Here is a 20,931-nt window from a genome sequence, read left to right on the forward strand (position 1 = left end):
CACTTTGAGCATCTTAGTAAAGCTAGGTTGTATCAGAACGATCTGTTTTCATATTGAGAATGTCGGAGTTGGATCCCACACTCTTATTTTTCTTAATTTTATTATTTTCTCTGGAAATGACAGGCAAACCCGTGCTAGGGGTCAGGAGCAGTCCCACTGACTACTTCATTGAAAACCACAAAGGTATGGCTTTGGCTTAACAGCCTATATTCACGAAAAACAAATTTGTCAAACCAAAATTCTACAGCTATACTGTAAACCTAGACCAACAGCATCTTCCAAAGCATGCGTGCCCCAAAAGCTAGACAAAATGTAAATAGCAATTCTACCTCTTTCATTTTGCAAACCTTGTATCCAGTTCCCACCATTATCGCTCCATTGGTGGTGTGCCAGCACGAAACTGGGATAACAGCAGGGAGTTGGGCCTGTTGGTTTCTTTCTAGCAAAAGAAATGGAAGTCAAAAAAACAAAAAGCACCTTTTAAAGCAAGCTCTGTAACAAAATCCCTTTGTGAATGTACTCAAATCAGCTCATGGCAATTTAGCCCAACCCAGAACACGTTCTTATTCATTAGACCAGGTCCAGCGTCTCTGGAGAGAATATCAAACACTATCTCAGAGGCTGTACTACCACAGCAAATGCCGAATATTTTCAGGAAAAAAAAGTCAAGAAGTGAATGTTAAACATGAAATAGCTGTGAATTTTCCGTTATAATTTTTTAAGTAAGGTTTCTTCATCTTCAGAAATGAGGGAAACTGAAGGCTAGGAATCACTTAGCTTAGCCAGCTGGTTATATCTATTTTAACCTGCCATGGTTGCTTGGGAGCTGTTTTGCTAATCCCTGCTTTGCCGTTAGGCTATATATTAGCAGGACGGCAATTGCATCACTGCACCATAGTTCAGCGTTGTGAATACAGAACGAGGCGAGCGCAGAGCTATCGGCGGCAGTACAACAGCAGATAATAAGACTCTGTTACCCAAGCAGAATGTGTTATGTAAAGACAATTGCAGTGTCGAAGCAATAGCTCTAATCAGGTTAATTAGGCTGTATTCATGTTTCATTTATGGTGCAAGTGCTCTGTAAATTCAAAGCAGTCTACCTCATCTTATTGCACTCCGTATGCAGCCGTCGTGCTCTCTGCAACACTCACCACCATATTTTTTCTTCCTTTAAAAAAAAGGAAAATCCCAAGATATTTCCCATTGTTTTTTAAGAATTCCTTCTCTTCGTTGTTTATGGCTAAAAACAAATTAAAAAAAAAAAAAAAGGAAAAGATGCAGGTTGTGAATAAAGCCCCTGCCCACGTTAAAGTTCCTTCCTCTGCAACCAAATTAGCACTGGAAGTTGTTTGTGGAGGGCCTGTTTAATTGCATTTCATTTCTTTTTCATGTATTTTCTTGCTCACTAACGTGACACATTGAATGTTTAATAAAAATCGTATTGGCTTTAAAAAGTGTGTCTCTCACCTTTCCTCCTTTTATCCATTCCCTTAAAGTGATAGATTGCTTGTTTATTCCCTCAGAGCTAGCTGGAAGGACGTGTCTGCTCTGGAGAAGGGATGAGAGCCCAGTGCTGTGACCCTCAAACTCTAGCTGTGTCTCCTCTCCACTTACAGAATTTATTAGGTTGTCCCCTTAAAGTAATAATGGGTACAACAATTGTGAGATCACTTTCTCCTCGCCCCCAAGAAAACAAGCCTGTGTGGAGAGGAGTTATTACAAAGAGAGAGGACATGCTGCAGGTGAAGAGAACATGGCAGCCTGCACAGTCTTAATTATTTTGGCTAACTGTCTGGCAGGCAGGTGTCTACGTGCTGGTTGTGAGCTCAGACCCACCGTTCCCCGTTAAAAAAAGAAATGCAGTATTTTCACTACCCTGTTAGAACAAATGTATTCATATTATAAAGCCTTTTGTTAAACTTGAAAAATGTTGTAGCTGCATTTTCATCTCTGTGTCCCTTAGACGTCGTTTCAACAATGCTTCAATTAATAGTCTCCCTTATATAGTTCTGTGTATAATACATGTATTTGCTTACACCTTCTGTCCCCTGGAAGCGCGGGTAGCTGTGCGCGACAGCACAACACTGCTGCGGAGGCCAGGCTGTGGCTGTGACGAGCAGTGCCATGGAAGCAGGGTGACCGAAGGAGGACAGCTTTGCACATTTCCCCTCGCAGTATGACGCTGCTGCTGGGCGTTTACTTCCATCCCGGCTGCAGAAGACGTGGCTGTCTGTAGGGCGCCTCTAACGACGTTTGAGGGTGCACGGGTGCCAGGCAAGATATCCCGCTGAATTCCACAGGGCCCGCAAGCGTGATGCATCTTGCCATATCTCACGCAAGTAGCACCCTAGAAGAGAACATCAGAGAAAATCCGTGTGCACTTAATTTTTCGCCATCTGAAACCACACTGAACCAGCAGCCCAATTATTAATCTCTTGTAACGGTTCGTATGTCTATCATCTATTTTTAAATATTTTACTAGACACACATTTCATTTCAAGGCAGGTCTGACTACTCATCCAGTTCCGTGTCTTTCCCTTTACAAAAGGAAGATGCGACACTAAAATTCTCAAGATTTCTGGAGGTCTCGTCAGCGAAGGTGCCCGAACGAGACAGCCCTGGCTTAGTTTTGCTAAGGACTGGCCTGGACGTTATTGCTACAAGTGGGAAATGCTGGATATATTTTCCCAAGAGTGTCAGCAGCCAGAGATCCATGAGAACCCGCTGAGGAGGACCTGGTGCTCCCCAACTCACTGAATTCTTTCTGGAAATGCAACTCATTTTTTATTAGATTCTTCTCATAAGCAAAGAAATTAATTTCCCTCCTGTTTGTGTAGAATAAGCTTTGCCCGTTAGCCAGAAGCTAACGTGAGGGTCCTACCGATGAGGTGTGTCTTCCCAGGCGTGGGTAACAAGATGTGCTTGCATAGACAGCCGTGATAGGTACCTTGGAAAGACAGGTTCTCGTTGCATGTCTGTGAGCTCTAAGGTATCTTAATCCTCAATCTACGAAATCAGTCACAAATTCTTCTGTAAAAGTAGAGTTTCAATGTGACAGGGCAAGGTGTGACTCCAAAGTGGTGACCCTTGGCAAGAGCAAATTATCAAGAGACTGAAGATGTGGCCGAAGAAGAGCCCAATTATTTCACTTATGATAGAGGAACTATTTTTATTTAATTTAAAATTTTAATAATTCTTTTAATAATTATTCTTTAATAATTAATACGATATAACTACAATGTGGAGAAACGGGGAACAAAATAGCAAGCAAGGTATTTTGAAAATGAAATTTCTGTTTCACATAGGAAGTAAAGTAGGTGAAATCATGAAGCTATTTGAAGTTGTCAGCGTTCATGACCTCAGAAATGTTTATTTTTTGATTGATCAATATGCGTTCTACAATGTGCCTATTTGTCGAAGTAACGTGCCAAAAGAAACATGTGATAGCACATGTCTTTATAAAAGAGAACCCAGCATGTTCACCTTTACTTTGTCCCCATCATGAGGGGCTTGATATTAGCCCTGGTTTTAACCCTGGTGGGTAAGTAACTTATCTGCTTTGATGGATTTAAAACAAGAGATTCAGGAAAAAGTTTTAGAATCTAAATATAGTTTACTTACAAACATTAATTTTAACATTTTATAGGAAAAGATTATTTTATGACAATTTCTTTGTTGTTTAGGGCAAAAAAGGGTTTTGACCATGTGCTGAACTAGAAGTAGAGCTAATTAGGGAGAGTTACGCTGTAGGTACAAGATGAGATACAGCCTTTCGTACTAAAATACATTAACATTTTGGGTGGGTTGTTTTGGTTTTTTTTTTGCTTTGTCATTTCATTACTCTTTTCTTTTTTTTTTTTCTTTTTTTCCCTTCTCTTTCAGGAAGCCAGCAACTTAATTACCGTAAGTAATTTTCCTATCAGCTAATATAATTATAATGAGTGAAATTCAAAATAGATTCTGAAAAGTATATCAATGTTTAATATAATTTTACAACAGCTAATTTTGTTCAGGTGCAATACAAAAATGAACAAATTCATCTTTTTTTTTTATCCCATACACTCTAATACAGGTAGTTAATTGTGCTCTGTACGATCTCTATAATGTTTTATGGGAACCATTTCTTTGCAGAACCCGATTTCAGTGAAAACAAGGTTTATACGTTTGATTATGAAAGCATGGTTCTCAGCGGACTGCCGGAGAAAGGACTTGCAAGAGCTGGAATAAGAATAAAAAGCAAAGTGGAAATTAGTGGTATTGGGCCAAAACTTTGTCTGATTAGGGTAAGAAAATGTATTCCGTTTGAAAAGTAAAATTCTCTTCGTACTTGGCTTCTTTTTTTAGGCTTTTGGGAAGTAATTAAGTTTCATCATGTGTTGTGTTTACTCGGGGAGAATGTAACTAACACTACTCGTTTTTTATGCAGTGCCCTAAATTCTATTTGCACTTTGCCAGGTAATTCTCAGCTCAAGCCAACCTTGGGCTTGAAGGATTTCTTCTGCTTTCTGGTCAGGGAGACAAAGGAATGTAATTTGAAATGCACAATCATTTGTTAGTGGATCAATCCAATTGTTCCAGACTGTAAGACCTAAGATTATTTAATCAACTGATTTCGTAACCAGCAAACGAAAGGCAATAAAACATGCTACGGTAGCTGGATGTGATTCAATATTTAGCATAATTAATGTCATCTGGTGGCTTCTTTTTCTGCAGGGTCCCAGATGACATTCTTTGTCATCCTCAGTTGTATATTTTTACTGCATGCTGAGTAATTACTAAGTTTTGATTATGTGAAAAGTGCTTTTGCCTTTACCGGAAGCCCATACGCGCTTCTAATGAAAGCATTGGAACGCACCCCTCGATTGCCTTACACAAACTCCACTTGGGCTTCTGGATCTATGGAAGAAAAATGATCTTTTATTTGGCCAATTGAAAACTGCAGATTAAAAAGACGGGTGACTGCCTGATAAATGCTGGTAAATGCTGTAGCCTTATAGCCTGAATTAGCCTTCTGTAACTAGGTAGTTTTGTAAGTTCAAATCGTAATAGATCTGGGCGGGAAATACTGCTTTTCCATGACCTTTGCAAATAGCTGGGTTTTTTTGGGAAAAAAAAAAAAAAAGGCAAAAAACCCAAGAAGGAAGAGCCACACGTCTGCACTGACTGGCCAGTAGAAGTCTCCCCGGGCAGAGAGGAGGCAGGAGCCGTCTTGTCCTCACCCCACGTCCTCCCCTGTTCCTGCCGAAACAGCTCGTGCTGTGCTAGGGTGAGTCTTCACCAAGAACTGACTCCTGTTCCCTGAAACCTTCCCACACCATTTCACCTGCCCCAGTGCATTGGGAAAAAATTTTCCATTTCAAAAATAAATACAGAAATAAATTCAGGCAAGAAAAAGAAGAGAAAAGAAAAAAAAAAATCACGAGATTTTGGGACAAGTTCTAAGCTAAAGGTAACGATACATTTATTCCCTTCTGCTCTGGGAGAAGTTTATTTTGCTGCTGTTATATTTAAATTAGATGGTTCGGAGGGATGGTTCAGGGAATTAATCTTTCATCTGCAGCCTACCACTTCGCAGTCAGCCCGAGCAAAAAGCTGTGCTCCCTGGGCAGTTTCCAGCTGGCGAGATTTTCATCGCAAGCCCCCAAGTCAGGGTTGCCAGCTGCGTTCCAAACCTTGCAGACAGCCCGAGTCCTGCCTGGGCCCCGCGGGCCAGGGAAAACTGGAAAACTGCCTGGCCCCGACCCCCGGGGCACTCCCCAGCCTGCCCGTGTGCCGTACGCCAGCAGCGTGGCCGAGGGGCAGCGGGAGGGATTTGCTCCGTAACAGCCTCCCCTGCAAGCTTCAGCTACCGGGGCTGGCAGGGATCTCCGCCACCAGCAACACAAACAAGTAGGAAAGCGCAGTCTCCGGCGGTTTGCTGGGTGAGGGTTTAGTTTGTGTGGCTTTTCGAGAAATTAATCCGCGTCTTGCATCCCATCGCCAGCCTGAGGTGTCAGAGAAACGTCTCTCTAAGTTGTCAAAGTATATAGAAGGGAAGGCTCCTCGGAGAACCCGGGCTAAACATGGCCCATTCCCGGGGCACTCGAGTTATGCACGGTTTCGCTCGACTTTCTGCTCGCCTGGACGTGCCGCAGGTGAGGGCTGGGGGGTGCAGCGCAGAGCGGGGCTGGGGCCAGAGCCCGAGCCTTCGGCGCCGCAGCGAGGTGGGGAGGGAAGGGCCGTTGCTGCAACCCGCTCCCCACCACCCAGCCTAATCACGCCGATCTGGCCCAGCAGCCGTGTTGTCTTTAGTTCCTCACTGCTGTCTGGGCTCTGTGACCCCGGCGAGGGAGACGACGGAGTTCGCCGCAGAAGTTAATGACGCTTCATGCAACGTTAACTTCCTCCCGCCATTTCCCGCAGCTCTCCCGCACTACTTTTGGGTAGCAACCGGCCCCGTGCGGCTCTCCTCTGGCTCGCTTCTTCACACGAGCTCGCCTTTGGCAGTGTGGATTATCTATGAAACGGAACAGAGCCCAGTGGCTGTGACAATATCGCATTTGCATTACTCTTCCCGTTAGAGATGGAAACATGTATGTCGATACTGGCTACGTTAAACAACGGCTTTTAAGTTTTCCCCTTGAGGAGGCTTTGTGGTATTTAAAAGTGCATTTTAGATGTGAGTAAAGCTCTAGATGCTATGTGCATTGAAAAAGTGAACGGAAAAAAAAGTGAAGAGGAGTTGTGTTCCCCCTTTGTTCTAGATTCACTCAATCGAGGCAGCAGAGTACAACGGCGTCTGGCCTGCGAGCTCGTTCTCTCGATCGCTCAAACTGACCCAGGTACTAACTGGGCAACTCAGTAACCCCATCAAGTTTGAGTACAGCGGTGGCCACGTTGGAAACCTTATGGCTCCTGATTCGGTCTCGGATGATGGACTGAACATCTACAGAGGCGTTCTGAATGTGCTGGAGCTGAGCCTAAAGAAGATGCAGCACTCGTACAGCTTGCAGGAGGTGAGCTTTCTGGTTTGCTGGCCACTGTGGTTGCTTTGTAAACAAATAAGCCGTCTCTTCAGATTCTTCTGCCCCGTTTCGTGAATTCATCCTTGGCATAAACCTCACTATCAAGAAACACCTGAGCTTGGGAAAGGGTCATTAAGGTGTTCTTGGGGGACAACATTGGATGGAGCTGTAGATAGACAGGACAAGAGAACAGCAGATTTTTAATCTCACTGATCAAAGTACTTCAGAAAATATGTTTGCAGTATTGGAACCTTAGAAAATCTGGCTTGTGGTTCCAGAGAAAGTAAACTCCTGTGAAAGCCGAAGCCTGCTTAAAATTTGAACACTGTATTAGAACAAGCGTAAACATGCAGCACAAGAGCAAAGCTGAAATAACAGTAATTTGACTTCTTTACCAATCATATATACTTTAATCTCTTCTAGCTCCTCTTTTGGGAGGAAAACAGTATATATGCCATGACATTACTGTAATAGCTTTGACAGTTGCAGTTGATGCTCTGTTGGAATTTCCACTGTTTTCCAGGTTTTAATATCTTAGTCAAGGTAAATCATCTGATATTACTATTCACCACAGAAATTGCAATGTGTTTAGTTTTTCTGAAACCGTATTTACATTGATTAGACTACATTAAATTCAGAGATCAGCAAAGACCTTGAAATTATTATACTTTCATGTTATTTTTATTGAAAATGCAGACCGGAGCGATTTTAATTTTTTAAAAATTTATTTTTATGTAAGTAGAGTTGTTTCTGGGAAAGGAACTATGTGATTTAATATTTTCACGCCGCTTGTTGCACATAAAAACCCGGGTGGTGGTGTCGCGTATTCTGTGGTGCCGCTTTCTCGTATCTAGTTTTACATCTTGATCCTTTCTAATGCGGTTAGCTGTACGTCCTGCTCCCGCTGCTGAGCAGCACACGTGACTTCACCTCCCGGAATCGTTTCCAAGTTCTCTGGCCTTTCCCAGACAGCAGCTGATTAATGAGCATGGGCACATGCGTGACAACCTCAAGTCACTCTGTAAAGGAAGATAAGCATTGCTAGTCCCAAAATCCGAGCTGCAGAGAGGTATAAAGGACCAACCGGGGAGAGTCTACATCACACCCTGCGGGGGGTGGGGTAGGGGTACCTGAGCTAGCCAAGAACTGCACGCATCTGGAAGTCCAGCCAGGCTGGACTTTGTCCCACGGAGCCCGCGGGGCTGGGCATTCCCTTTTAAAGTCTGGAGGTCCCTGCCACACCCTGCAGTCCGCAGAGGAGCCCCACGCCCCTCTTTGCAGGTACAAGTCTTTCAGAAAGCTGGGGCAATTCTGACTTCCAGCCCTTACCGAAGCCACAGTGTCTTCGGGAATGCTGTTAAGCTAAAGATGAAGTGGGTATGTCTTGTCTCCTAACCACCACATGGCCATTTTTCTGTTCTGACATAGCCCAGAGCCGCTCTCTGGAGCGGCTATGCTATCAATAACAATAAAAAAAATCATGAAAATAACCCTTCCTCCCAAAATGCAATCAAATATTTTCCTCTCCAAAAATCTCCTCACTGACTGAGGAGATTTAAGAGCTTTTATAAATATATATGCTTGAAATATTATTGAAGATCTGAGCTAAAACCCTAAACTCAAGAAAACCCGCAATCAAAACTCTGCTATCCTGAAATTCTTTTTAATTATTGCTGTTTGTGTTGTGACAGATCATCTGATATGGCATGGCCTGTTCCATAGGCATTTATAAGCTGTCTATGAAAGCAAATTTTAAGGGCAGAATGTAATCTCCAACCTTAAAATACTTTGCTGCTGAGATTTTATTCCGACTGATCAAATTATTTTCGCACTTTTTATTAATATGCTTCAAATTGTATTTTATAATCAACAGCTCTAACTGGAAGCGGTTACTCACCTTTTCTGAGGCTCCAAAACTTGTCTCAGTGAAACTGTTGAGAATTTTGGGTCTCTCAGTGAAACTCTGATTTGGCTTACTGGAAACCTGAACATGTGAAAAAGAGATGAAAGTCAGGATCATCCCAAATTCACTTCTGGAGAGCCCCATGAGTTAAAAAAGCATTCATTGCTATCAGGAACTTCAAAAATACAGAATTAAAGAGGACAGTCCATGTGGGGAATTAATGAAGCTTTGCATAAGAGTGAACTTCTCTGATCACGTTCTCCTTTTTGCCAGGCCGGACTTGGGGGCATTTGCAACACAACGTATGCAATTCAGGAAAACAAGAGAGCAAGCCTGGTCTACGTGACCAAATCCAAGGACCTGAACAGCTGCGAAGAGAAAGTTCAGATGGTCACAGGTTCAGCGTACACGCGGCCGTGCCAGCCCTGCCAGCAGGTAAATCAGGGTGGTGTTACGCACGCATGTTCACGGCCTCGTACGGCGAGCTCTTGGGCACCCGCGCCGTCTCTCGCTGGGTAACACCTAAAGCGGGAGAAGGCTCAGAGCTGCTGCTGTCAATGTTTTCTTTCCGGATGGCAATCGGGCCCCCAGAGCAGCAGAGCTCTGTGCTGCAGGCTGTCGTGTACCGCAGGCGTGCTTCAACCAGCTCAGGCTAGCTGGCTTGGAAACCATTAATTATCAGCATGAGTTAATTCAGCCACGCTGTTGAGTGACAAAGATAGTCACGATGTCGGTTTCTGCTATCCAAGACAGGTACTGCTGCATCTTGTTATGATCCTGTCTTTGAAATGAGAAATCGTGTGGCTTATACTGCTGATCTCCTCAGAAAATGTGTCTCCTCCTCAAGGGAATAACCAGTTACTGATATTTGGGAAAGGGGAAAACCAGCTAACACCTCTTAGCAGTAGAAGTGCTGGAGCCAGGCGGCGTGCCTGACCTCTCCCATGGAAGCAGAATTCCCGTGAACTGCTCGTATGGCCAAGGAACAAAACAGCCCTGGCGACCAAGTGGGTGGAAGCGGGTGATGTAATAGCTTCTAGTCACAGAATTCAGAAGGTCAATGGCATTCTATTTTCTTTGTTTCTTTGCTTTTTTATATTATAAAGAGAAACAAGAATTCCCGGGCAACTGCTACTTATGATTACAAAATTAAATACACGCGTAACGAAGCTGTGATCACACAAGCTGATGTTGAGGAAATCCACCAGTTTGCACCCTTCAACGAGATAACGGGAGGAAATGCTGTAGTAGAAGTGAGGTACTGTACATATGCCTTTAATTCAGCAACTAACTCAGCATCTCAGTAATCTGGTCAAACTCCATAACTGAAATAAATCCTTTACTTCCACAGCCTATTGTTTGCCAGTATTTAATTACGTAAAATCCCAAACAGTTCATAAAAACAACCTTCACTGTTAGTTGTAAATCTGAAACATGCACATCACTATCCAAATTTTGTTAGCTAAACTTGGCAGGGTTTGACTATTTTATTTCTCAGGGATATTTGATTTATGTCATAAAAGCCAAAACAAATGTAATTCCATCTGAAAAATTGTGAACTAATATATTTGCAGTAAAATACTTTGAAAGACAGTTACTCACTGAAAGAGAGTTCCCAGGAAAATAATAATGCGGTAAGAGACCCTGGAGACTAGTTCACAAGAAACCTAGATAGGACTTTGGATTCCAATATACTTCCTAAGTACAGTGGGCTGCCTGCAAATCTCCCATCAAAACTGTTTCTCGATAGGAAATTGGGTTTTATTGCAAAAAGGTTGGGCCCAAGGCATGTAAAATGTATGTGCTTTTCCACGGCAAATTTTGCATATTTCTGGAACAAGTTTGGGGCAAAATGAGAATAGGGTTGTCTAAGAAATTCTACCCCTGCCCGTTTTCAGATCAAGCCCCCAGACTTTGTGTTTGAAAATTTTTTTCATTGGCATCAAATTCATCAGTTGAGAAAACTGTTAGTTACCTGCTTTAGCGATGGGCGGTGTAGGCAGGAGCGCCCTGCCGGAGGGGGAGGCTTGTGGCGTGAAGGTCACTGCGCAGCCGATGCGCCCCGGTCCCACTCCTCAGCTGCCGTCATCTCGCGCGGCTCCATCAGCCTCTGCAGGAATCCGTGGGTATGACACAGCTTTGGGAGCTGCAACATCATGTCAATAAATCACTGATTAACTTTATTAATATGATGAACATGTTCAGTCCAGCTAACAAAAAACCCCCACGCAAACCAGTAAAGGTGAAAGTGGCTTCAGTGTCTCACACGGTCAAGGAGAAGATGGATACAACTGCCGTGGGTTTATCAGATTATAGATTGTTGTGAGTGAGCCTTGGTCTGGAGCCGAGTTAAACTTTTGCTGAGTTAACGCCCCTGCAAGCCTGCATTGACTGCCTTCCTGACGGTTCTCCGCAGGTATAGAGCCCCCAGAAAAAGTAGCGCCTTTACTGTTCCCATTTTTCTCTGCGCCTTTTGCATTGCCCAGCAGAAGGGGCCAAATATAAGATAGCGGGGAAGGTGTGGATGTGTCACCCACGGCCTCAGAATTTATTTCTACAATGCACTTTCTGTGGTTTAAAAAAAAAAAAAAAAAAAGAAAGAAAAAAACTCTGACATCAAGAACTTAAAACATTCCGAGCTGAGTTTTCAGACCTGTTCAGCATAAGCCTCTTGCAGCATCTTTCAAAACCAAGAGAGGTTTTACTGTTGTTTCACCGTTTTAATCTTATCTTTAGTATTCATTTGCTCTTCAGAGTATAGCATTTTCCCATCTATTCTAGGCAGATATATCTCTTCCTGAAATGATGGAGATGAAGACATAATAGATTCACCGTTGTTCTAGAAGGGGGAGTTAAATCTGTCCAAGTGTACCTGACGCTCTACTTTCTGACCCAAATGCTCTTTCAATAATGTTGTATAAAATTTCAAGAGAGAAAAAAATCTCTGCTGATTCTGTAGTGATTTCTATTCAAATTCCAGTGCCTTGTCTGCAGAGCAGTTATATGCTATTTTCTGCAGCAGTTCTCTGCAATCCATATGGAAGGAGTGGATAGAAATGATACAGAAGATCATCATAGAGATTCCAAAATAAACACGCCAATTTTCTACAGAGATTTTGACATACTGTGTAGTACAGCAATATTGCTTCTGGAATGTTTTCAGTTGTTCAGTGTGAATGCCTAACTTTATTATAGTGTCCTAAATGACCTATTTAAAACATAATTGGTGCAATAGGACGCATCCCCTTTTGCTGAAATTGTAACAAAGATAGCAAATATTTGCGAAGACAGTCTGTCATTGGAATTATTCTTAATAACAAAGGATGAAGGTTTGGTGCTCCTTGAAAAGCTTCCAGAAACTTGTGTATTTTTCCAAAGACTAATCCTGAGCTTATCTGGCCCTTTTTTGTTTGGGAAAACCAGTTTAAAACTTCGTGAGAACCTTTTATCTTCTGCAGTCCCCAGGACGTTCCGCTTGCCAGGCAAAATGGGGAGGGAATTTTAATAGTGCAAGTAAAAAGATTGGAGCATTTCTTATTGTCTCTAACAATTTTCAACTCTTTTTGAAGATTCCAGGAGGCACAGACATGTAAGAATTTTTATGAACTTCTTAAAAGGTCTAAATTACGTGATAATATCTGAAAAAGTTTTCCATCAGTTATTTTTCTGTAATCCTTAATTTACGCCTTAGGACACACCACCTAGTTCCTGTGACCTTCTTCAGGCCACAGCTTCTCACCTCCCACTTCCTCCTTAAATTCTCAAGCCACGTTGCTCCCAAAGGAAGGCAAAGACTGCCTCTGACCTGAGCCCTGCTGTGTAAGTGCCCACCTTCTCAGAGCACGGTCCTGAGCGTCGTGTCCAAATGTATCTGTTTGCAAATACCTTTGCCCCTCAATGACAAAACCCTTTTGAAACGATTGTAGTTGCGTTGCCACGCAGGTAGGCAGGATTACTGGGGTTTTTTTAGTTTGTACCCTGCATCTTGTGACGTTGTCTGCCTGGATTTCGCCATTCCAGGCAGAAACTTTCTTTGACTGACGTGCAGAAGCAGACGGCAGAGGTCCCACCAAAAGAATTCCAGAGCCGTGGGTCACTTCGGTACCAGTTTGGCAGTGAATTGCTCCAGCTTCCTGTGCACTTATTCAGAATAAAAAATGTGGAGAGTCAGGTAAAGACCAGCCACTGGAGGATGGAATCTGTGCATGTGGGAAACGGTGCGTGTGAGCTTCCTGCTTCTCAATCTTCCTGCAGATAGAGGAAAGCCTGCAAGACCTGGTAGAGACCACGTCTGAACAGCTTCCCAGCGACGCACCGGCAAAAGCCCTCAAGCTTGTGCACCTCTTCCGTGCAGCCAACGAGGAGAACTACGAGTCGGTGTGGAAGCAGTTCTCCAGCCGACCAGCGTACAGGTACAGGCGATATGAGTGGAGATTCCTCTGCTGATGAACTCCGCTGGAGACCGCCCAGAACGACTGTTCAAACGCAGGTCTGGAAAACGGTCCTTGCCTTTCCCATTACAGGCGCTTCTTTTTGGATATAGTTTCTGCAGTTGCCAGTCACCGAGCGCTCAGGTTCTTGAGGCAGAAAATGGAAAGGCAAGAACTCACCAACTGGGAAGTGGCTCAGACGGTGCTGGTGGCTCTGCACTCAAGCCCACCGACGCGGGACGTGATGGAGGAAGCAACGGTAGGATTCTCTAAACACTCTCGAGTCGCTCTTTACTGATTTCAGCTTCTGCCATATTTATTCCTTTGACAAGATGGTGAAGGATTTGAAAATATTGAGGTTTTATATCCTCCAGCGACATTGAAAGGAGTTTTTCCTGTATCTCTTAAGGCAAGGAGAATGCAAAGCAAAAGGGCAAAAATGAATCCAGAATGAAACAGGAAAGAGTAAAATACCCCTCAGGGACCCAAGTTATTGCTGCAAACAGTGGCTTCCAGTCTCTCTTTGTCCAAACATACTTTACAATTACATCAGATTAGATCTCTAACTGAGTGTCTGCGAAGACCAGGGAATAAGAAATACGTATTTGTTATATCCGTGTATTCCTCCTGATTGACCTAGCAGGATGGGTACAAATTGGAACAGATCTATTGAGATCAAGGGAATTACGCCGATGTGGAGCCCACATAGGAGAAAGTCTAACGATTTTTACAATTTTTTCTTCTGCAGGGTCTAATTCTAGCCTCAGATGCAGGACCTTATCTGTGCCTACCCTAGGTAGAGACCGCCAAACTCAGTCCGAGTTTCGCCCTCTGTAAAGGCCGTGACAGCCCAGCCATGGTAATGCTTTGCTTCCCGCTCAAGGAAGCAGTGGGCTGGTGCCTCCTGTCAGCTCCAACATTTATATGAAATATTCCTGACCGCCCAAAGCACTGAGATCTATTCACAATGGTTCTCAAGTTTTTTCTGCCCATAGCTGAGGGGATTACAAAACAATGGTGAATGATTCTTGAATAATGTGTGTTTTTCCATTCCATAACCAGGTGATTTCCTCCCTTCGGATTATAGCCTATGCCAAAGTTAAATCTGAAACCCTGTGAAAGCAACAGACCTGCCTTCCAGATGTTACTTGGAATGACTTTACAATCACATTGTCAAATACAGTAATATCCACTGATTAACTATAAACCCATTGGTAGAAAAACATCAGAAGCCTGGTTTTGCCTTGCGTTTGGCAGAACATGTTTTTTAGTATTGTTGCTCTTCACTAACGGTGGTAACGAACAACCGCTTTCTCCCCAGCTCATTGTGAAAAAACATTGCCCACGCTCCAGCACTGCCCTTGGAAAGGTTTGCCATCTCAGCTACGCGTCCCTGTGCCACAAACAGTGCTCTTCATCAGACTCCTGCTCTGAATGTCTCCAGGTAACCACACTGTTATTTATGGTTTACAATAAAAATTAAGTCCTGAGTTCTTTCTTCATTATTCAGAAACCTGTATTTCACTTCACCGCAGCATTTCCTTTGGGGAAAGCAACCCCCGTTGGTTAAATAGAGCATTTTTATCTTTAGATTAACACACGAAAGAGAGTGAGAGGAAGAAGCATATAATTCATAGCACTTTCTATTGGAGTATCTCTGAGTGCTTTATTGCCAATTATTAATGAAGTCCCATGGCGCTGCTCTGAAATACTTTAAATATAGGTGCTTCTATATACTAATAAATAAACTGACACAAAAGCCCGGGGTTTTGCCTGAAGTCATGTAGCCAGGCCATTTCTCAGCCAGGAGCAGAGCCCAGTCATCCACACAGACTATAAGCTTCCAGTAATACTAATACCCTCCCTGTTCTGCACTGCTGTTAATCAGTGGGTCTGAAAACAGTGCAAATAGGCAGTAAACGGCATTTCCTGGTTCTACAGATGCATGTCATCATTTACAGAGGTTGGCCACTCAGCCAGGGATAGAGAAGGAAAAAGAAACATGTGTTTTCAGACTTCAACACTGGGCAGTCCAGCATCCCCAGTAAGAGCAGGGTGTTCCCAATACATCGTGTGCCTGCCATGGTTTTTTTTCCTGCAGTACACAGGCATGGCCAACGTTCCTACATGCATCTCCTGCACTAGGATTGCCACCAATGCTCTTCAGCTAATTACATCCGAGAAGCCCAGTCCCAGGGAATGGAAGTTCTTTCCCAAAGCAAATGATGGTATAGGCTTATTCAAGGCATTTCAAAAATCCATTCATTTGATTAGTAATATCAAATGGACTGTTTCTGCCCCATCAGTGGACCTCAGACATCATATTTAAGCATGGGAACTCCATTGAAATTATTCTGTAACATCTTGGTTTCTTTTTTAGAGCCATTTGTTGGCGTTGAAAACCGTTATCTATGAGGATTTAGTTCTTTTCCCATGTTCAGCCCTCAGACGACTACTAATCTTGCCATGTGAATGTTAAGTGCGATCCAGTTGCTTAAGGCTGTAAAATGCCCTGATGATGTCACCGCCAGCTGTTGATCCCCACCAAAAGTGGCTGTCATAGCTGAAGTGAAGGGCACCGGCACCAGCCGTGTCTTCAGGAATCTAATCTAAGTGGGTCTGCGTTTTTGCACCTGTCTGCAGCCGTGAGACAGAGATATTCAAACAGCATTGTTGCAGGGCTCCCAGCTCACCCTGCAAGGCAGTGGGAACTAGCTCCTAGCCATTATTTTTTCCTTTAAAAATCTTACTTGATAACTTTAAGGCACAGTGATGAAGCAGCTGTTCATTGCAGCTTTCTCGGCTATGCTTGTTCTATGAATAAAATGTCCTATTCATGAGGACAAAAAGAATTTGAAAATATTTAAAATAAGTGAATTGAACAAACTGAAATTATCAAAGTCAAACCTCAGAATAGGCTGGGGGACGGGATATAGATAAGAGCTGGAATTGAACTCCACAGAAGATTTGTTTTCTTTTTTCAGCTACTTCATGGCTTTGCGGGAGAGGCACTGAGCAAGTCTGACACAGAAGATATTTCCTTGGCTTTGAAAGCCCTTGGGAATGTCGGACACCCAGCCAGCATCAAGCACATCAAGAAATTTTTGCCAGGATACGCGGCTGGTGCCTCAGATTTGCCACTCAAGGTCCACGCGACTGCTGTGATGGCCCTGAAGAATATAGGCTTGAAAGACCCCAAGATGGTAAGGAAACAGCTGCCTCCTTTGCACTTGTGGTACCCCAACACAAGGGTGCTGATCGATGATGGGTGAGGAGGGGAGAGCAGAGCTTTTTTTCAAATATACCTGTAATATGTTCTGTGTTTGGTTGGTTGTTGGGTTTTTTTTCCAAAAAAAATACTTAACCTTTCCTTAGTTGGCATGCCTTATTCCTTTTGAAATTAACCTCTAGTGTTTCAGACGGCAACAAAAATCCCATTAAAAGGATTCTTTCATTACCCCGTTGTTGATGACAAATCAGTATTTCCATTGCAAACATTTATTTTTCCAAGGACACGAGTCAAAAAGCTGACCTCATGACCAAAATGTGTTTAGTGCTACTTCAACTTTGGTATGTGAGAGAGCCACAAAACAAGGTTTTCAGAGAACTGACATTTAATACTGGGTGTCACATCTAATCGTAATTCAAGACCAGATCTTATTGTAAACAGACACTAGAGGTTTGCATCCTAATTACGAATTTACAGACATTGTGTGGGTTTAAGTCATAAACAGAACATTTACTAAATGTGACTTTTGTCCCTGAACGAGGTAATGATTAGATAGCACATACAATGGTTACACAGGCATGCTCTCATCCACCACAGACATTGCTCTACAGTCATTTTCACCTTAAAGCAATCTGCTTCTAAAAGGAAACCTTGCGTTTGCAAGACATTTTTTTCCTGACATTGAATTTTTTTGTTGTTTTATGTAAGTCTATTCTTAATATAAAAAGTAAAATAAAAGCTTTCTGTAACTGTTCTCATACTAATCTGTATCAGTTTTTCCATTACACTAATTTTTTGCACGTGACTCCCAGTTTGAGTGCACATATTGATCCGCAGGCAATGGTGTGCCCGGGTATGCTTTTAAGCGAAAGAATAAAGAAACAATTTACCAGAGTGCAGGAGCTAGATGTGGAAAAGCGGCAGGGGGGGAGAGAGAATAGCAAAGGTAGGAGTTGGGGTATTTGCTGGGGGAGAAAAAGAGCCAGCTTGGTGTTTGAAAACAGTGCTCCATCTCTGATTGCCCTTCAGCCTGGATTTCCACATGTGACCCAAACATTTTCTATGCGTTTTCTTTAGAGAAAATTGATCTGGAACAAGTTAATGACTGTGACTGGATTTTTCATTGTTCAAAAACCAGTTTAATGCCTGGTTTGCAGCTCGCTACACACCCCTGTTTACATCAAACTGACTTAATACACAGTCTGTCTTTTTTTGTTGTTTAGTTTGAGAAGGAAGCTGCATTTAGAAAGAGGCTACTGCATCCTTGCCAGCAAGTCTCACCTTGGTGTTTGTTAACCAGCACGCTCAGACTGGCAACATCCTGACGGGTTTTGTTCAAGTTGGGTGAAGTTTTCTGGATCAGGCTTTTCACCAGAGCGCGCGGATGAGCGCTGTCCCGGCAGGACAGGACTGTGCAGAGGGGCTGCCGGAGCCCGGTCACACCATCCGCATCCGTATCGAAGCTGGGGTCAAAGGCTTCAGTGCAGAACTAGTCTTGATACTGAGTATTGCTGAGGTCCAACACATTGGTCACAAGTGCTACTGTGGAAATTACATTTGTTGCCTAAACTTTCAGTTTTAAGCTGCCTACATGGCAAAGAGATTTCCGGTAGTAAACTGGGTTTTATTCATATCATTTTTGTTCTGTTGTTTAGCAGAAAGGGCCCCAAGAGATCAAATGATTAGAAATAAGGCTTTATGGATAGGGATAAGTAATCACTGAAACCACTTCTCAGGTATGTAATGGGTCCATGAAATCTCTTACCTAGAGTGTTTACGCTACAGATATGTTTTGCTATAGCTGAAAGGAGGATAATAGACTCAATGTAGAAGTTATCCAGCAAAGTTCCTTGGCTTTGACTGGGTAGGAAGTCAGACTGCATTACCATAATGCCCCTTCCAGCCCTCAGACTGTGAAACCAGGAACACAGTTCTCATAATAATTAAATAATATAAATTTTTACTGTACTAGTGATGAAGAGATCGTTCACCGGTGATGAATCATTATTAGCAAGATGTCCAAACGTACTGTAAATCTGACTGTACGTATTATTTTCAGGTCCAGGCTATTACCCTTGAGATTTTCCTGAATTGCAAAATTCATCCTCGGGTCCGAATGTTAGCTGCAGTGGTTTTGCTTGAAACCAAGCCAGGTCTTCCAATAGTGATGACGTTAGCTGAGGCTGTGCTGAAGGAATCCAGCATGCAAGTGGCAAGTTTCATCTACTCGCACCTGAGGGCCCTGGGTAGAAGCACAGCTCCAGACCTCCAAGCGATGTAAGGCAAAGCTAGATCCCTTCCCTAGCTGAAAAACCATTTGTGAACTAGTGGAAGTGTTCATGGGCTCACTGAATTTTTTTTTTTTCAGGGCTTCTGCCTGCAGAATGGCTGTCCGAGCATTAAGTTCCCAGTTTGACAGATCTGGATATCAGTTCAGCAAGGTTTTCCGCTTCAGTATGTTTAAAGGTAAGATTCAGAAGATTTTGTAGAGAAATAGATACAGGTCAATGTGTGAAACAACGGTATGGTGTGAGAACCCAATTCTCCTAGCCAGCTGGTTAGCTGCATGTTGCTCCTCCATATTCTCCTATGTTCAGCGAGAAAAAACCCAAAAAATCTGAGGCTCTGCATTTGGAGCGTTTAGGTCCCTGTGTGGTTTGCATTGTACACTGCCAGCATGAAATTACCAGAGGGCTTGTGGGGCTCTAACCCTCCATTTTCATCAGCCGGTGCGGCACATGCTCCTGTATCAAACGCTGTAGTCTCAGTGGTGCTTAACAATTTCATACCATTGTTCAGCACCAAACAAACAGAAGGGACCCAAATTACTGCTGAAGTGGATTAATTTCTACCCGTGCTGAACACCTACAACTCTTGCTGAATTCAAATGTGGTGCTAAACACTCTTCACCCCAACAGCAGCGCCCAGTGAAACAGCAGGCCTCGAAAACGGTCAGACGTTTCAATTCTAAAGATTTTTCTTGCACTTTCCTACCAGGATTCTCTACTGGAATGAGCAGATCCACGCTTGGGATCTGGAGACTGACCAGTTGCATCAATGGGAGTTGCACATAACAATGTAGTCAGAGCAGGGAGTACCAGATTAGAAGACAGCTCTTGCTGGGCCAGATTGCAGCGATTTCTATTTTCCACTATTTTATTTTTCTCAGTAGAGGTTGTTTAAACAACTCCCCTATGTAAATGACCACGACAGCCTCAGTGATTGGCATATGTAGCTGCCAGACTCAGGAGGTTATATCTACAACCACAGTCTCCTCACACATGCTGTTTATCTAGGAGGACTTGGACGTTTTTAGCACTTTTGTTATTCACTGGTACAGGTAAAGATTCTTTTCTAAGTAATCAATAGACAAGGAGACTCTGAAATGTCTGAAATCCACAGTGCTAAGTGTACAAGTAATTTGCCTTCTTTTTTGGGGGGGTGGGGTGGTGGTGGTGGTTTGAAAGACTTTATAGATCTTATTGTTGCCCTGCTCCTGTTTCGTGGTTTTTACATGACCATTTGATCTGCTCTATAACAAAAACAAACACAATACATACCACAACAACCACAGTAATATACGATACACATGCTTTGCTGCCTCAGAGATGGAGACAGAGTGTGCCCAAGGAATTACAGTCACTAATATGAACCACGTGAACTTTTGTACCATTTGAAGTGGTCAAAAACTTTTGTACCATTTAAAATCAGGGAGAGATACATTTCCCAGTAACACTCAGATGTGTGTTTCTAGTTTCAGGTGCTCGTTTTCTCCTCTTATTTTTCTTTTAAAATGACGCAAAGGAAGCGCGCGGTACGCGTGAGGGCAGCTGGCAGCGCGCTGTGCGAAGCAGGTTACTTTGTCCTGGCTGTAGCTGGGAAATGCAGCACCTCAGTGAGTTGCTGTTACTTCCTGGTGAAGACCAGCGTCAGAAATTCAGTGACTATGCATATGTGATATTTAGATCTCTCAATCCTGAAGAATAAGGAACAAAATCCTTGCTCACACGCGCTAATCTTAGACTTGGGTAACAAAGTCAGTCCCCTACTACACTGGTGCGGGAGGAGGATCCATCCTCCAGCTTTCTGATTTGATTTGTCACCGCTAGCCACAGGTGAAATGTGTTTCAGCAAGTCCATTCTGGAGGAGTTACCATAGTGACGGCAGCAATGCAGCACCTATTTCCTTGCTAAAAATGCAAGCGTGCCCTCAGCATCGCAGGTCTTTGTGGTGCCGGATGCTGAATTTTTAATGGCAGGCAATAATGTCAGCTGAATCTATCTCTAATCTGGAATCTGTCACACATGGCCACCACGAATAGAGCTTCACGCTCTACACACGGCTACGAAAATCAAAGGGGTGAC

At 43.3% G+C, this 20,931-nt stretch overlaps 1 protein-coding gene across 1 annotated transcript in view; it reads left to right on the forward strand.

The window, feature by feature from the left end:
* Window positions 1–3,501: 3,501 nt before the first annotated feature.
* The window catches only part of LOC104351240 (vitellogenin-1), a 43,762-nt gene continuing 26,332 nt past the window's right edge, over window positions 3,502–20,931 (forward strand). Inside the window, exons 1-13 of the mRNA XM_086463205.1 lie at window positions 3,502–3,541; window positions 3,883–3,903; window positions 4,132–4,283; window positions 6,744–6,995; window positions 9,181–9,342; window positions 10,014–10,165; window positions 12,928–13,078; window positions 13,162–13,319; window positions 13,431–13,596; window positions 14,659–14,781; window positions 16,322–16,540; window positions 18,626–18,843; window positions 18,935–19,032. Coding sequence (XP_086319331.1) covers window positions 3,502–3,541; window positions 3,883–3,903; window positions 4,132–4,283; window positions 6,744–6,995; window positions 9,181–9,342; window positions 10,014–10,165; window positions 12,928–13,078; window positions 13,162–13,319; window positions 13,431–13,596; window positions 14,659–14,781; window positions 16,322–16,540; window positions 18,626–18,843; window positions 18,935–19,032 — 1,912 coding nt within the window. The remainder of the gene's footprint in view (window positions 3,542–3,882; window positions 3,904–4,131; window positions 4,284–6,743; window positions 6,996–9,180; window positions 9,343–10,013; window positions 10,166–12,927; window positions 13,079–13,161; window positions 13,320–13,430; window positions 13,597–14,658; window positions 14,782–16,321; window positions 16,541–18,625; window positions 18,844–18,934; window positions 19,033–20,931) is intronic.

The sequence above is a fragment of the Leptosomus discolor genome, chromosome 3 (assembly GCF_034619465.1).
Source record: "Leptosomus discolor isolate bLepDis1 chromosome 3, bLepDis1.hap2, whole genome shotgun sequence".
Classification (NCBI taxonomy): Eukaryota; Metazoa; Chordata; class Aves; order Leptosomiformes; family Leptosomidae; genus Leptosomus; species Leptosomus discolor.